At 33.1% G+C, this 18,301-nt stretch overlaps 1 protein-coding gene and 1 pseudogene across 2 annotated transcripts; both read right to left on the bottom strand.

The window, feature by feature from the left end:
* Positions 1–453: 453 nt before the first annotated feature.
* Positions 454–4,925, bottom strand: LOC131005583 (TATA-box-binding protein 2). Of its 2 annotated transcripts, XM_057932591.1 has the most exons (10): positions 4,669–4,925; positions 4,223–4,355; positions 3,163–3,250; positions 2,854–2,925; positions 2,579–2,629; positions 2,319–2,363; positions 2,112–2,204; positions 1,327–1,428; positions 1,159–1,232; positions 454–725 (listed from the first exon to the last, which is right to left on the bottom strand). In XM_057932591.1, coding segments are annotated over exons 2-10 (606 nt in total). In that variant the 5' UTR covers positions 4,303–4,355; positions 4,669–4,925; the 3' UTR covers positions 454–724. The 2 variants fall into 2 exon arrangements, with proteins under 2 accessions (XP_057788574.1, XP_057788573.1); XM_057932590.1 differs by having other exon boundaries at positions 454–1,232; positions 4,669–4,912.
* A 3,726-nt stretch (positions 4,926–8,651) lies between these two features.
* Positions 8,652–15,131, bottom strand: LOC131005582 (pentatricopeptide repeat-containing protein At4g21065-like; annotated as a pseudogene).
* Positions 15,132–18,301: the final 3,170 nt, after the last annotated feature.

Genomic DNA, 18,301 nt, shown 5'->3' with positions numbered 1-18,301 from the left:
TTTCGTGGAAGGAGGGAGTACTTTTTTTGATATATAGTATCGAATTTCACCAAATTCCAAACTTCCCACCGCTATTTTTTTCTTATTAGGATGGATAATCAAATAATACTATTTAGATTGAGAGTTTGGGAAACCATAACATTTATTGATTTAAAACTAAATTCAAACCTATAGATGAGTGTAGAAAATACACAAACATGTTTTGATGATTGTTTGATTTCAGTATTTTTTTAAAAATACAAGTATATATCATATAGAAAGTAGGTTAATAATGTAGTTGAAAACACTTTATTTGAGCTGATATTTCTATACCCAATGAATCTCTTATCCAATTTCTTTGCTTTACACGATTGGCATTCTGTGCGGAAATTAAAGATAAGATAAAGAGAGATGAGGAGAGCAGTAGAGCATTGGCATTTTGCAACAAGTCATAGGGTCTCACAAGTCACAATCAATTCAAAGCTCAAATCCCTTGCAATAATCAGTCTATCAAAAATACCCATCTGTATATGATGATTTCACGAGTAAGAGGCAAAGCTTTATTAATCTTTTCTCTCTGAATACACATCGAATAACATTTAGGCGAAAAACAAGCCCTGCCTCAACCCACTCTAATCTCCTAAACATATTTACAATTCAATCCCAAACCAGCCAGCAGAGACAATCCCAGCTCTTCACCGCGTCCGTCCTTTCCTTTAGAGTCGACATCCAACTTCTCCATGGATCTGCATACAAGTTTATACATGTACAACCCAATGTTGCTTAGTGTAACATTTACTAATGGGAAAATATCATTTTGTTTGCGATATGTATGGTCAAATTAATGACAGGATACAACTGCTCATCACTTCACTACATCTATTGAAATGGGAAAAATATCCTACATCAAAATTTCTTATCGCCCAAAGGACAATAATGGTGGTTTCTCGAAATGGTTTGCTCTATCTAAATGATCTGAAGCTTGTCTAACATGATAATACCATGATGAATGTTATGTTTCGCTGCTATAGCAACTTCCCTGTCAAGGGATCTAATGTCAGTGACATGTGGACAGGAGGGGCTCCTAAGGCACACATAAATCCATTCATCGAGGTGATGAATGCAAAATCACCAATGTAGTAATAAAAATTGAAGCACACAACACCATCATGGTCATACCATTGCTGAACTTTCCGAAATTCTGTGAGAACAGGGTATATATTCTCAAAGGCAGTATAGGTCTCATCTCTAACCTGGAAAGTTTACAACAAAAGTTGTATCATATCATTGAGTACAAAACGATTAATAGATGAATACCCAGAAAAATGGTAAGTTACAAATAACTACCTTAGCTCCAGTAAGGACAATCTTGCCAGAGACAAAAATAAGCAGCACAATCTTAGGTTGTTTCATCCGGTAGATTAATCCAGGGAACAGTTCCGGTTCGTACTGAACCAACAAACGATACAATAAACACCAAGATGATACTTCAAATAAGTTAACTCACGAATTTGGTGTCTACATCAACTAAAACCAATATATATTTAAACAATCAAAGCGCAAATTTTTCAGATTCAAGTTTATAAAGCCTCTTTTCCCAATATCAAAGTTTTTCCTCAAGATTTTTTTTACGAATTGGATAAAATAGCTAGATTTCACCCAACATTATGATACAGAAAAGCAGGAAACCCTATCATTCTAATAACTCTTATTCGAGAATGTATATAAAATCAAATTGAATACAGAAAAATCAAAAGAGGCAGTGTTGTTCAACTATACAACCAACAATGTCCAAAAATCTTTAAGAGAAAACAAATATTAGGAGGAACTGAAATTCTTGTGATAGAATTGACTATCAGCAGTGAGGTACTAGTTAGTCACATAAACTTTATCAGGATTAAAGCGTTCTGCATATTTAAATGTTCTTATAGGTGATAGGAAGCAGAAATTTCACTAAAGATCTCAGTGTCAGTACAGGAAAATGAGGTCCAAAGATTTAGTTTGGTCCAGTTTATATAACACACTATCGCCTAACTATGCAAATAAGTCAATCAGAGCAGACCCAAATGTCACTCGACTAAATTAACACATATCTTGGAGCAAGACAAAACATTTGCATATGAATCACTCACACTGGAAAAGGCACCGTGAGCATAGGCCAGCCCTTCAAGTCGAATGGGGAATTTTACATCACAGGAGCCAACTATGTTCTGAATCTTGAAATCCTATTAGACAAGAAAAGAAGTAAAATGAAGTATAAACCTCCATTCTGAGGGGTGAAAACCAATACAATAAGATGTTAGCATCAATTGCCTATGAGAATAGAGAATAAATAGTACCTTGAATTTAGCAGGGAACCCAAGCTTCTGAATGATTCTAGCATACTGAAGAAAGCATGATCATTTGAACATAAGATATATGAATTCCCAGGATACTTTTACATGATAATTCCAAGTTCCATACTAAGATAACTCATGAAACCCTCAGATTGGCAGGTGCCTTAACCTTTTTTTTTTCTTACATCAAAAACCCCTTTTTTTCAAAGAAATTCCACAGTTAAAATTGTGGAAATCAAACATATTCATATCATATGCTATACCTTACGGGCAGCCAATTTGGATTGCTGTTCGCTCTTGGCTCCTGTACACACCTGAAGACATGAAGAAAATACTTAGCATATATGGAAAACAAAAACATCTAGTAGGACTTGAAAATACACATTAACCCTCATGGAGCTGGAAATTTAAGTGATGGATAAACAGAAGCACCAAAACAGTGCCAATATGGAAGTACCACAAAACATTCAACACAAACTTTTCACCAGGCGCAATTGAAAATGTTTCACAGGATTTCAAGAACTAAATCCCTACTTACCATCTTTCCAGATGCAAATATTAGTGCTGTTGTTTTTGGTTCTCGAATCCTCATAATCACAGCAGCAAAACGCTGGAAGCATCACAAAGTTAGTATCAACTAGATGCAAATTAACACAAACCCAAAAAATATATAAACAAGAAAATTAAAAGGCATCATAACACACACAACCAATAGAAGATTAACAGACATCACAAGAAAATGATTTGTGTAACGAATTCTACAGTAACCAGGATAGCAACTGTAGGTTAATTTAAGGGTTGAACATAAAAAGAACAAGAAGAGTAGTTATTACAGGAGATAGCATACCTTGGGATTGTATTCTGCATTACGAGCCTGCAATGCTATAGCTTTAAGATCTAATTTGCAGTCCAAATTGACTGTCGAGACAATATTCCTGATATTAAATGAATCAGAAATTTAAACCAATGTAAGTATTGAAGATGTATGAAATAAACTTAAGAATTGCAACATAGACAACACCAGTCCAAGATGTTCCTAGACTAGACAGCCATCTCAATCACAAATGCTTAAAAAGGCAATACTAAACGCAGACTTTTTCATATGTCCAATTTACATCATAGGTTCATATTATTATAAAGTATGAAATGTAGAAAATCCTATTATGTTATGAGGAATGGGTCAAAAGGTAAAGCGTAGACAAGCTATAATGGAGATAAGTGTGAGGTTACTAGAGGCAAAAATTAATACCATATGGCATATAGGGTATAATTGGCACCTTGCAAAAGGGGATAAACTAGTCCAAGGTTCACAAACTAACACTTAGGCTGATTAAATTAAGGAAATTTACATGTCAGATGTGAAAGGGTACAAATTCCAGGCTACCTCCATAACTTATACGGTACTAAGTAGTTAACCAAATACTACCTATTTATATCTATCTTTTTCACTTAAAACTCTCTAGAAATTTAAGCACATTTTTTCCCCATAATTAGTAAAACATAGAATGACAGCACTGAAACTGTTTCGTTTGTACCACTCTTCTACATACTTTTAGGTTATCAGACTTTAATGCCACCAAATTTTGTGAGGCATCCGAGCTAAAAGCCTTGGCTGGATAGTTAGTTTTGCACTAAGCTCTAATAACTAACATCTCCAATTTGACTAACAAACACCAAAAACTTCAACAGTCAATAGGCATCCATGCTTACTATCTGTAACTAGCTAGGTTCACTCATGAATTAAATGGCAACAGTATGAAAAACATTTCTGTCTCAACATTCAGACTTTTTAATTAAAACCCATCATGCATATAATCTCTGGAGACTTGATGCAACAGCATTAACAAGGGCGACGGCAGACCAGTGGAAAACAAGATTTATTTTACAGAGTAAATTGAAGGTCTTACTGGAGAGTTGGAACAATTCCGGAGGGATGCTTGGAGAGATCAACTGGTTGGATCCCTTCCATACCTTGAGGATCTGCCATCAAATCACTTGCTCTATCCAAATTTTGCACAGGAACCACCAACTTCCACAATACTGTGGTGCAAAAAGGAAAAACAACAATTTAAGTCAACCCAGCCGTCAAAATGTGGAAATCTTGAATCCTATTGAGCCCATATATAAAATCGTTGATTTGTGTTTAATTTTCAATTCCGGCGACAAAAAACACACAAAATAAATTGAAAAGGCGAAAAACCCATCTCATTGTTAATCACAAATCACAAAACGCGTATAATCTTGACAGGGCGTCAATCCCAAAAAAGAAAATGAACAACACCATGAGAGATCCCGAGATTTCGAAGAGAGAAGATCTCAGGTGAATTCCGACAAAATAAATCAGAGATCGGACCTTGAAGGTGTGAATAGGAATGATCTAGGGTTTTTTATACAGTCGTTGCTGAGCAGATGATGAGAGACGAGGAAACACGAGAGATGATTTGGAATAAGAGCGGTAAGAATTCGAAAGGAGGAGTCTTTTATATGATCGCTCTTATATATATACGCAATTGACGAGGTTTATAGAGAGGGAGAGAGAAGAAAGGGAGTTTGCGATGTCTGTGGGGAAAAGAGGGGATGGCTACAGCTTATGGATCTGGAGGGCTGATGATATCACCTCCTCCCTATTTATACTATTCCCTAACTACCCTCCCGCTTTCCATCTCTCTCTTGCCTCTTTTGGGCATTTTCGGTATCTCAATATATAAGGCCCAGCCCGCTTTTTTCACATATATAAAAAGGCCCATTTCCAATCTACATTATTGGGCTGGCCCAAAATTGATCTACAAAATTTGAGGGATCGTTTGATTAGTTTGCGCCACTATATAACGACTTGAATTTTAAATTTAAGCGAAGATCACAATCAGATTTTAACTATTGTGATTACGTTAACAATTGAATATAATTATAATAAGGGGTTATTGCCAGAAAATACATATACTTTGTCAATTTTCTGGTTTATAACATGACTTTATAATTTGGCCAAAAAATACATCAATTTTCAATTTAATTGCAATTATAACATGACTTTATAGTCTGACCAGAAAATACACCAAGTTTCAATTTATTCTCAATTATAACATGACCTTGTAATTAATTTAGTATAATAATATCAAGTTTAATACATTATATATTTTTAATTTTCTTTTCATCTCACAATATACTATATATAAATACATATATATTTACTTTTTAACATAGTTTCTATTATATATGTACCTAATTTTTTTTTTGGTCCTAATATTTTATAATTTCATAATTTAAATAAATAAATACTTATTATATATATAATATATTAATAGAATATTAAAATCAAATATATATATATATATATATTGATGGTTTATATATATATATATATATATATATATATATATATATAACAAGATATATATATATATTGATGGTTTATATATATATATATATATATTATGAAATAATTATTATGAAATAATTAATCATCTAACTTAATTTTTATAAAAATTAATCAATCAATTAACAATATTTTATACATAACACTTTAATATAAATACAATAAATATTAATACATCTATGATGAAAAATAATCTAAATAAGGTCATGTTATAATTAAGAATAAATTGAAAGTTCGTGTATTTTCTTGTCAGACTATAAAGTCATGTTATAATTGCAATTAAATTGAAAATTGATGTATTTTCTGGTCAAATTATAAAGTCATGTTATAAACCAGAAAATTGACAAACTACGTGTATTTTTTGACAATAACCCCTTATAATAATGATAAAAATTCATTTTTGTTTTAAATCAATATTTCTCTAAAATTTGTTGGAACAAAGAAAAAAGAAGTGGCTATGTACTGACTATGCTAGGTCGTGAGAATAAGAATGGCCTTTAGAACACGATCAACACTGAGCGGTCTTGCATTTCTAAGTTCAATTCGTAGATAGATGTTTAATTTGAGAGAATCAATCTGTAAATGTTGATCGCCAAGAGATCTCAATATTATACTTTGTAATGTTATTAAACATATTAGATTTAGGCATGAGACACTCATGAGTGTACTTATATAACTCATGATATAAAGTGTACAATTTACTTTCAGCTATATTTGAGCTTGAATGTTATTAACGAATGCCCACATTTTACTTGTGCTAAAAACATGTTCTTGTGTGTGAAATAGCAAAATAATATATTTTCAAATAAAATACATGCAATGCAAGCTAGGTGTACTTTTTATTGGGTATATTATATACTCCATAAAATGCTCTAACTAATTAACCAGTTTCCGTAAATTTGTATCTATCTTCTCTGTTTGTGTTTTCTTAGCATTCTTTTCTCTCAACTAATATTATTTTGTTGTTCAGTTGTAAATTACTGTGCAGATCATTGTAAAACAGTCTTAACATATACTAGTGTATAATTTGAGGTAATAGTTTTAAAATTTCAGGCACTTGATTATAATAAGTGTTATATATGGAATTATTATTGAAAAATAAATTTACATTATAGGTTAAAGTATAATACTTTATCTGTCTTCCAAATAACTTCCTAATTTTTTTTGGTCCGTCCAAAAAAAAACTTCTCTTTCTATTTTTGTACCATACCACTAATAATATTTTATTTGTCTTTATTTTCCATTTTTCACCACCCTCAATACCCAATTTACCCTAATTTTTTCATTTTCATCTTAAAACCAGTGCCCCACCACCCTCCTAATAAGTTATTTGGAAAACAGAGTGAGTATAAAAGTAGATCAAAGTGGAAGTTTGTTTTCGTTGCTTTTTAAACCTTTTTTATCTGCAAGAAATTAAAAGAATGTGAACAACATACTTTGTTATGAGCATCATATGGAGATTGAAAGACCGGAGCTGACTTGTGAGCATCATCTTATCTAGAGTTCAATAAAATAAGAATTAGAATTTTAATTATAATTTGATAATATAATCATAATTAGAGTTCAATAATTAATTTATAATTGATTATTTGTCTCAATATAATCTGACATTACAAAGTTATATGCATTAAAAATAAGTAGTGTAAATAATAAAAGATTAAAAAAAGAGTAAATTCAACATAGGCATGTCGATTAATATTCAGACGCCTTTAAAATTTATGAATTCATATATGTCCAAACTCGATTAATAGGTAATTTTACTACTCGTCTATTTTGAATGAAACAAAATCTATTTAATTTTCATGAATTCACTATATTTTAATGTTTACTATCTCTATTACAATTAATAAAATCGGAAACAATTATCTAATTGTCATCACAACTATAAATCACGTGAGATTACATGAACTAAATTTCATTGTTTTTAAAGGATTTTAATCGACAAATCGAATTGTGTGTTAGATTATTGCTGTTGTTTTTGTGACACGTGCTTCCCGTTAAATTTGGTCGAATTTTAATCACCACTTCATAATAATGGCTTCTTCTTTTTTTGACATGGGGGAGAGGGAGCGGTGAGGTTTAAACCTTAGTAGACCTCTCACTGTTCATAGACAGGAGTTCGCACCGCTTGGTGTCCCTTAGGGACAATAATGATTTATTTTGAGGAAAATAAAATATTAATCGATGGATATTTTGGAATAATTATATTAACTATTGATTATAACAAATCAAAACTCCATTTATTGCTACATTTTATCGACTAAATAAACTCCATCAATTGAAATCACAAAACTGTTTTAATATCACTCTAATCTTGAAGACCTTGGTTGCGGAAGGTCATCACCATCTATATGAACTTGGTACATGAACTTGATACAGATCATTAGAACTTCATTTTTTTAGGAGTGATTTGAGTGCTTGTTGAATTGCAATATGTTTCTTCGATTATTTAAATATAATTATCCTAAAAAAAAATTAATATGATCCTGCAATAAAAATAAAATAATATTAATATATAATGGTATTAAAGAAATAACAAATAAAAAATGAGAATTTGACTATATTAGAATATACCGCTTTTAAAGTTGAATTTTCATTATATTTGGAGGCCACTTCTTGAAATTTAGGTAACATAACAAATTTAGTTAACAAAAAACAACTAAATTGTTTGATGTTTTTATAATAATCAACATATCATTTTCATAAATAACCCAACAAATTATTAGAGAACCACATCATCATTCCTAAGTTATAATACAATCTAATTATAATGCTAATAAAAGAAGGAGAGAGCAAGAATCCTAAATCGTATATTATATAATGATGTTTGTGATGAAGACAAGTTCTAACTTGCACAAAGCAATGTCAATGCAAGTAACATCAACATGGTTACAGATATGTAAATGAGTCTCAGAATTGCAAGGATGCACCATTTGTATTAATAACATAACTATCAAGCAATATTGAATAAGGTGTTATGACATTCAAAGGACTCCAAAATAATTATAGCAAATTTAAAACACAATCTTTACATCTTTAACAATATGCATTATTTGTTGAGCATACTGGGCATTCATGTGGCTTGCCCTTCTCTAGCCAAAATCAAACAACATTATGCATCGCCTATTGAGTTTTGGGCATAGAATAGATTATCACAATCATCAGACGTAAATGAATCACAATGTCTAAACACATAACAAAGACTTACAACCTTCACCACCAGGGCATCCCACAGTTCTTTTGTCGTAACAAGACTTAATCATAGCAGGGGTGTCCTGCAAGCCAAAAAACGTAGATCATCATATTCTACTTTGTGTGGATTTCAAACATTTCAAAGTTAAGCAGGAAATATAATAGACATTTTTTAAGAAATTATATGTATTAATCTAAATCATAAATCTGCATTTCCAGAGCTATAAAAGAATATAATTGGCTGAAATTAGAAATAACCTGCATGCAAAGATACAATTTCCAGCACAATATAAAATCTAGAGTAGAGAGAGAGAGGTGCATATCACAATTTTTATAGATAGACAGTAGAACGACAAATGATTGTGTATGTTCATAAACCAATGAAGAAAAACATTTGAAAAGAGAACCTGCAGTATATTCTACTTGCTCTACGTAAATTATAACTACAAATTCAATCTTACTATCTTGTGGTAAGAAGAGACAACGTCCCGCTTCAATGATAACCACACATAAGAGGAATATTTACAAAAAATTCACCTCACAAATCATTGTACATCTTGATATTTGGATGGTATGTAATTTGAAAAGAGGTAAAATGTTCAAAACTAAAAGGTATTCAGCAAGCCAACAATTTAAATCAAAGACTTCCACATTCATGTTCCATATTTAAAACATATCATACCAAAATTGATATAAAGAAACACAAACAAATAAATAAATGAAATTAATAACCAATTGAACAAATCAATCAAGATAGTAAAGAAGATAGCAAACAGTTTGCATGTCAATGGCGCAATACACAAAAGAAGAGAAAATTAGTGGTAAACTTACAGAAATCCAATGGCAGTTTTTGATTGCAAAGCATCATCAATCTCACCTTCCTCCATAAATCATGCATTCCTCTTCATTTATGGGCTCACAATTACCAAACAATTGTATACTGTATCACAACATTAAATGTTTATGAAAAAGATTACCTGGGAAAACCAAAATCACAACACACATCACGCGTATACAAAAACACTATCAATGTGTACTAAACCGAGGGAAGAAAAGAGATCAATATACTTTATGCTGTCTCTCTTTCAATTATAAGCTTCTGACATCAATCATATTACACACTCCCATATAATTCAAATATAATCAACATTCGAAAAAGAAAAATACAAACTTCAATTCCATATATAAAACTATAGAAAATAGACGCAATAATACCCTGCGTAGGTTGTAAAAACAGAATGAAATCTGAAGGAGCTGCGACCAATTTCTAAATGATTCGTGGAATTTATAGCTAAAAATCTAGGTTAAAAGTTTACATTGTCAAAATTCTTTCCAAAATTTCCAAAATTTGTTCTTTCTAAAATAATAATCATTCTATATTTAAAATAGTCAAACATTTAATACTTACCATGTGGGGGAAGGGAGGTGGAAGATCGATTTCTGATTTTCTGGTGGTGGGAGGGGCAGATCCGCGGGGAGGATGAGAGGGGGAATGAAGGTGGCAAATGGCGGCGGTGGTTCTGTCCCTGCTAGTAGTCGAGAACAGAGAAAAAATGTAGATGGGGGTCGAGACAGCAGACGTGGCCGTGGTTCGCCGGCGGCAGGAGATAGAGGGAGTCGAAGCGGCGGCGACCATGGCTGCCGTGGTCGCCGGAACTCGCGAAGAGAACTGTGATGATTTGGGGATCTAGGGTTTGTTAGGGAGAAAGGAGGGAGATTAGGGGCTGAGAGATGGAAATGGGGTCGAGAGAGAATCTGTGGCCGTGGCTCGCCGGCGACACTTTCGCTGGAGCTTCAGGGGCGCCTTCAATGGGGTGAGGAAGAGAGAGACGTGAGTTAGTGTTTTAAAATTGAGAATAACATAAATAAAATAAGTGATGTGGATTAAATTGCCACGTAGGATGTATATTTTAAAGGTAGAAGATCTAAAATTGCAGAGATTTAAAATACTAATCCCTCATTATGCCACATAGGACCTTGAATCAAAGGGAGGGCTTTAATCAAGAATCGTATTATATATTGATTTTTTCTCTAGTGGTATATGTTGTACACTTGTACTAGAGCATTTTTTAATTATACAACAAAATTGCTGGCAATCAACTAAATGTTTTATAACCTTACTTTTCTCTCAACTAAATGTCTGTGTTTTCTTAGCATTCTTTACTCTCAACTAAATGTTTTATAACCTTAACATTGTAATCAAATTGAGAGACATTACTAAAACACTTACAATAATATCGAGATCTTTTCCAGACTTCGAAAGAGCATGTGCAATTCCATAGCTTGTGGATCAAAATCATTTCTTGCTACAAACTCATGAACTGCATCTTTAATCTTGAATCCAGCTTCTACCAGGAAGCTTTCCCTGCGTTCTTTCTCTCATCTCTTTCCTTATGTCAATCACTCTATCCCATTCCTTCTTACTCGCATACATGTTAGATACGAGCACGGCGGCTCCTCCTCTCTCCTTCAACACTTCCATCTTTCTCAAATAGCTTCACCAAACTCCAACTCATTATGAAGCCTACAACTACTCAGCAAAGACCCCAACACAGCTAGATTAGGCTCCATCGGCATGCCCTCAGCTACACTATAAGCTCGTTCGATCATCCCAGCTCTCCCCAAGAGGTCAACAATGCATCCATAGTGCCGAAGATCAGGCTCAATCCTGTGCCTTCTGCTCATCGACTCAAAAATGGATAGACCTTGGTCGAGCAGGCCAGAGTGCGCGCATGCTGAAAGTATCGCAACAAGGGTCACAGCATCGGGCACAAGTCCGTGGAGTTGCTCCATTTGAGAGAACATGCGCAACGCATCCAGTCCTTGGCCATGTATACCGTATGCTGTGATAACGGCCGTCCAAGAATACAAATCCTTCTTCACATTCTGAATTTCGTTGAAAACTCCGACTGCGTTGCTTAAATCTCCACATTTTGCATAGGCATCAATCAGAGAATTAGCAACGGATACGTCGGTTTCCATCCATCCAGCCTTCTCTAACAAAGTGTGCAAGCATTTGGTAAGGTTTGCATATCCTAGACCGCCACAAGCTGACATTGTAGAGATGATTGTGATAACATTTGGCTGCGGCTCACAATCGTCAGCCATCAAATTGCGGAAAACTCCAAGTGCTTCACCATATCTGGATTGCGCGATGAGTCCTGATATCAAGCTTGTCCATGTAACAATATCTCTCTCAGACATTTCATCAAACACCTTCCGTGCATCTGTCGGCGAATCCCGGTTTACATAAGCGTTTAGGACGGAATTCTGAAAAAATAAACATTGATCAAAACCCAATTTGAGGGCGGGGCAATGAACTTGTTTCACAAATTCCAAATCCAAACTAGGCCCGCTAATATGGAGCAAAAGAGGGAATGTATATTTGTCGGGGTGCATATTTTCTCTCAACATTTTGGTGTAGTAATGTAGAGCAATCGCTGGATCGAAGGCCGCGAAGAATCTAATCATCGTATTCCAAGAAAAAATATTGGGTTTTTCCATCGTACTGAAGATCTGAATTCCGAACTCCGAATTTTCGATGCTGTCACATTCTTCCGATTCAACCAAGCTCAAATATAGTATATGACCCATGATGAACGAGTTGCGGTGAAGACCAGAAACAAATACGTAAGCAACAAATTGCTTGAGATGATGAAGTGTTTTCATGCATTGTTGCTCGATAATTTGCAATCTGGGGTGCCTTTGAAACAACTGGTTGTGTTGAACCCAGCTGCAAGAATCAGCTCGCGAAGAAAAATTGAATCTTTTGCAAAGACCAAACCACAGTGGTGATGATTCTGAGATTTTCTTAGGAATAACAAATCGATTCTTTTGGAAAAGAATTTTGAATGGCATTCCAGATTTATAATTGACGATGCGTGAGAAATTAAGCACCATGGGCGTTGAAAGTTTCTCTCAAAGACTGTCGTCACCTACGTTCGTTGAGTTCATTTGGTAATGGACCGCGTTTGCTCTGTAAATGTAAAACCAACACCAAAAGCATTAGTATTAATAGTATTTCTTTTTAAAGAACCGGTGAGCGAGAAAAAGGAGAGAAGAAGAAGAATAATAAGAAAAGAAAATTAAATAAAAAGATTTTCATGGGCTAATATTTAACTAGTTGGGCTTATTTATTTATATTGGACGTCTTTAATCTTTTTTTTTTTTAATCTTTTATAATCAACTAGCTAGTGGGTTTATTTCTATTGGACTTATCTATATAAATTTTAGTCCATTCTTTATATTATAAATAGATGCCTAACTTTCCATTGGAATGTCTCATTACAAATATCTCATTCTTTTTTGGTAAATAATTAAAATAGTAATTAATAAATGGGCCTACTACATACCATGTCTTTATACTACTTTTACAAATTTTAATTTATTTCTCTCTTTCCATCAATTTACTTTATGTACTAATTATACATATCTTAATTTTCGTGTCAAAAGTAACCAGACATTTATAATGAAACGGATGGAGTAATAAAATTATGGCTCTTATAAAAACATGTGTTTTATAAAAATTTGAAGTAAGAAAAAAATAATATTTATTTTTATTGTGATAAATAATTCTAGTACCTTTTTCGTCTACGAAAATTCTTTTAAGTTTTTTTGTCCATTCATAAAAACTTTTCTTATTTTGTTTTAAATAATCTCACTAACTATTACCCTATTTCCAAAAAACATCCAAATAATATAAATTCTTTTTTTTTTGAAAAGTCAAGGAGAAAGTAGCCAATTTGTTCCTAGACAGCCATCTCAATCACAAATGCTTTAAAAAGCAATACTAAAAGTAGTCTTTTTCATATGTCCAATTTACATCATAGGTTCATATTATTATAAAGTATGAAATGTAGAAGATCCTATTATGTTATGAGGAATGGGTCAAAAGGTAAAGCGTAGACAAGCTATAATGGAGGATAAGTGTGAGGTTACTAGAGGCAAAAATTAATACCAAATGGCATATAGGGTATAATTGGCACCTTGCAAAAGGGGAGAAACTAGTCCGAGGTCCACAAACTAACACTTAGGCCGATTAAATTAAGGAAATTTACATGTCAGATGTGAAAGGGACAAATTCCAGGCTACCTCCATAACTTATACGATACTAAGTAGTTAACCAAATACTACCTATTAATATCTATCTTTTTCAGTTAAAACTCTCTAGAAAATTTAACTATTTAAGCACATTTTTTCCCCATAATTAGTAAAACATAGAATGACAGCACTGAAACTGTTTCGTGTTTACTACTCTTCTACATACTTTTAGGTTATCAGACTTTAATGCCACCAAATTATGTGAGGCATCCGAGCAGCCTTAGCTGGATAGTTAGTTTTGCACTAAGCTCTAATAACTAACATCTCCAATTTGACTAATAAACACCAAAAACTTCAACACTCAACAGGCATCCATGCTTACTATCTGTAACAAGCTAGGTTCACTCATGAATTAAATGGCAACAATATAAAAAAACATTTTTGGTCTCAACATTCAGACTTTTTAATTAAAACCCATCATGCATATAATCTCGGGAGACTTGATGCAACAGCATTAACAAGGGCGAAGGCAGACCAGTGGAAAACAAGATTTTTTTTATAGAGTAAATGGAAGGTCTTACTGGAGAGTTGGAACAATTCCGGAGGGATGGTTGGAGAGATCAACTGGTTGGATCCCTTCCATACCTTGAGGATCTGCCATCAAAATCACTTGCTCTATCCAAATTTTGCCCAGTAACCACCAACTTCCACAATACTGTGGTGCAAAAAAGAAAAAGAACAATTTAAGTCAACCCAGCCGTCAAAATGTGGAAATCTTGAATCCTATTGAGCCCATATATAAAATCGTTGATTTGTGTTTAATTTTCAATTCCGGCGACAAAAAACACACAAAATAAATTGAAAAGGCGAAAAACCCATCTGATTGTTAACCACAAAACCATGAGAGATCCCGAGATTTCGAAGAGAGAAGATCTCAGGTGAATTCCGACAAAATAAATCAGAGATCGGACCTCGAAGGTGTGAATACGAATGATCTAGGGTTTTTTTATACAGTCGTTGCTGAGCAGATGATGAGGGACGAGGAAACGCGAGAGATGATTTGGAATAAGAGCGGTAAGAATTCGAAAGGAGGAGTCTTTTATATGATCGCTCTTATATATATACGCAATGGACGAGGGTTTTATAGAGAGGGGAGAGAGAAGAGAGAGATGAAAGGGAGTTTGCGATGTCTGTGGGGGAAAAGAGGGGGATGGCCACAGCTTTATGGATCTAGAGGGCTGATGATATCACCTCCTCCCTATTTATACTATTCCCTAACTACCCTCCCAACTTTCCATCTCTCTCTTGCCTCTTTTGGGCATTTTCGGTATCTCAATATATAAGGCCCAGCCCCTCCTTTTTCACATATATAAAAAGGCCCATTTCCACTATATAACAACTTGAATTTTAAATTTAAGCGAAGATCATAATCAGATTTTAACTATTGTGATTACGTTAACATTGAATATAATTATAATAATGATAAAAATTCATTTTTGTTTTAAATCCAATATTTTCTCTAAAATTTGTTGGGAACAAAGAAAAAGGAACTGGCTAGGTACTGACTATGCTAGGTTCGTGAGAATAAGAAGTGGGCCTTTCGAACAAGATCAACACTGAGCGGGTCTTGCATTTCTAAGTTCAATTCGTAGATAGATGTTTAATTTGAGAGAATCAATCTGTAAATGTTGATCGCCAAGAGATCTCAATATTATACTTTTGTAATGTTATTAAACATACTCTCCCTCCGTCCATGAAAGAACTTCCTAGGAGGGAGTGACACGGGTTTTAAAAAATATTGTTGAGTGCATTGATAGTGGATAAAAGGTAGTTGAGTATATTGAGAGTGGTGAAAATGTGTTATAATTAATAGAGTTGTGAAAAGTGAAAAGTAAAAGTAAGAGGATTATAAGTGGTGGAGTATAGTCCAAAATAGGTAGGAAGTTCTTTTATGGACGTCCCAAAAAAGAAAGATAGGAAGTTCTTTCGTGGACGGAGGGAGTATTAGATTTAGGCATGAGACACTCAGACACTCATGAGTGTACTTATATAACTCATGATATAAAGTGTACAATTTACTTTCAGCTATATATGAGCTTGAATGTTATTAACGATATGAGCTTGAATGTTATTAACGAATGCCCACATTTTACTTGTGCTAAAAACATGCTCTTGTGTGTGAAATAGCAAAATAATGTATTTCAAATAAAATACATGCAATGCAAGTTAGGTGTACTTTTTATTGGGTATATTATATACTCCATATATATACATATATTATATATATATAGATTATAACGAGAGAATTTTTTTTGTGATAAATGAGAATAATTAATAAGTCAGTATATACAATGAAGAATATACCTCATGCTACGAAGAATCATTTGGCAACAATGAAGAGGGAACTTCACACGCCACAAACTTGGAAACTTGATTCCTCAGAAAAGAAAAAACCAGTTTGTAACCCGAGGACCAACTGGGACGAAGTAGTTGAGAAGCTTATCAAGAAAACGAATCCGGGAAAATGCTCCTCAAAAGAGATGTCTCTGAGCCATAAAATGCTCTAACTAATTAACCAGTTTCCGTAAATTTGTATCTATCTTCTCTGCTTGTGTTTTCTTAGCATTCTTTTCTCTCAACTAATATTATTTTGTTGTTCAGTTGTAAATTACTGTGCAGATCATTGTAAAACAATCTTAACATATACTCCCTCCGTCCCGCCCAAGATGCTACATATTTCTTTTTGGGCCGTCCTAACGAAGATGCTACATTTCTATATTTGGCAAAAATAAGGAATTTTAAACACTTAATTAACACTAATTAAGTATTTCTTTATTACATTCTCTCTCATACTTTATCACTTTATTATCTTCTCTTTCTTACTTTATCACTTTCTCTCTCCTACTTTATCACTTTATTACATTCTCTTTCTTACTTTATCACTTTCTCTCTCCTACTTTATCACTTTATTATTACACACTTAAAACATTAATCTACAACTCCTTAAATCCCGTGCCGAAAGGTAAATGTAGCGTCTTGGCCGGGACGGAGGGAGTACAATATAATATGATGTAATACTTTTAAAATTTCAAGCACTTGATTATAATATAAGTGTTATATATGGAATTATTAGAAAATTAAATTTACATTATATGTTTAACTATAATACTTTATCTGTCTTCCAAATAACTTCCTAAGTTTTTTTTGGTCGGTCCAAAAAAAAACTTCTATTTCTATTTTTGTATTATACCACTAATAATACTTTATTTATCTTTATTTTTCATTTTTCACCACCCTCAATACCCAATTTACCCTAATTTTTTCATTTTCATCTTAAAACCAATGCCCCACCACCCTCCTAAGAAGTTATTTGGAAAACAGAGTGAGTATAAAAGTAGATCAAAGTGGAAGTTTGTTTTCGTTGCTTTTTAAACCTTTTTTATCTGCAAGAAATGAAAAGAATGTGAACAACATACTTTGTTATGAGCATCATATGGAGATTGAAAGACCGGAGCTGACATATGAGCATCATCTTGTCTATAGTTCAATAAAATAAGAATTAGAATTTTAATTATAATTTGATAATATAATTAGAGTTCAACAATTAATTTATAATTGATTATTTGTCTCAATATAATCTGACATTACAAAGTTATATGCATTAAAAATAAGTAGTGTAAATAATAAAAGATTAAAAAAAGAGTAAATTCAACATAGGCATGTCGATTAATATTCAGACGCCTTTAAAATTTATGAATTCATATATGTCCAAACTTGATTAATAGGTAATTTTACTACTCGTCTATTTTGAATGAAACAAAATCTATTTAATTTTCATGAATTTACTATATTTTAATGTTTACTATCTCTATTACAATTAATAAAATCGGAAACAATTATCTAATTGTCATCACAACTATAAATCACGTGAGATTACATGAACTAAATTTCATTGTTTTTAAAGGATTTCAATCGTCAAATCGAATTGTGTGTTAGATTAATGTTGTTGTTTTGTGACACGTGCTTCCCGTTAAATTTGGTCGAATTTTAATCAACACCACTTCATAATAATGGCTTCTTTTTTTTTGACATGGGGGAGAGGGAGCGGTGGGGTTTAAACCTTAGTAGACCTCACTGTTCATAGACAAAGTTCGCACCGCTTGGTGTCCCTTAGGGACAATAATGACTTTTTTGAGGAAAATAAAATATTAATCGAGGGATATTTTGGAATAATTATATTAACTATTGATTATAACAAATCAAAACTCCATTTATTGCTACATTTTATCGACTAAATGAACTCCATCAATTGAAATCACAAACTGTTTTAATATCACTCTAATCTTGAAGACCTTGGTTGCGGAAAGTCATCACCAATCTA

The sequence above is a fragment of the Salvia miltiorrhiza genome, chromosome 1, assembly GCF_028751815.1.
Source record: "Salvia miltiorrhiza cultivar Shanhuang (shh) chromosome 1, IMPLAD_Smil_shh, whole genome shotgun sequence".
Lineage (NCBI taxonomy): Eukaryota > Viridiplantae > Streptophyta > Magnoliopsida > Lamiales > Lamiaceae > Salvia > Salvia miltiorrhiza.
Note: the sequence above shows the minus strand (reverse complement) of the source record. Positions and strands in the feature narration are given on the sequence as shown.

Excerpts from the sequence above, each read along its gene's own strand:
- LOC131005583 (XM_057932590.1), bottom strand. The coding sequence starts at position 4,302 with ATGGCAGATCCTCAAGGTATGGAAGGGATCCAACCAGTTGATCTCTCC. Across the intron at positions 2,630-2,853 it reads TATTTGCATCTGGAAAGATG|GTGTGTACAGGAGCCAAGAG; the intron begins GTAAGTAGGGAT and ends TCATGTCTTCAG. Across the intron at positions 1,233-1,326 it reads TTGTCCTTACTGGAGCTAAG|GTTAGAGATGAGACCTATAC; the intron begins GTAGTTATTTGT and ends TAAACTTTCCAG.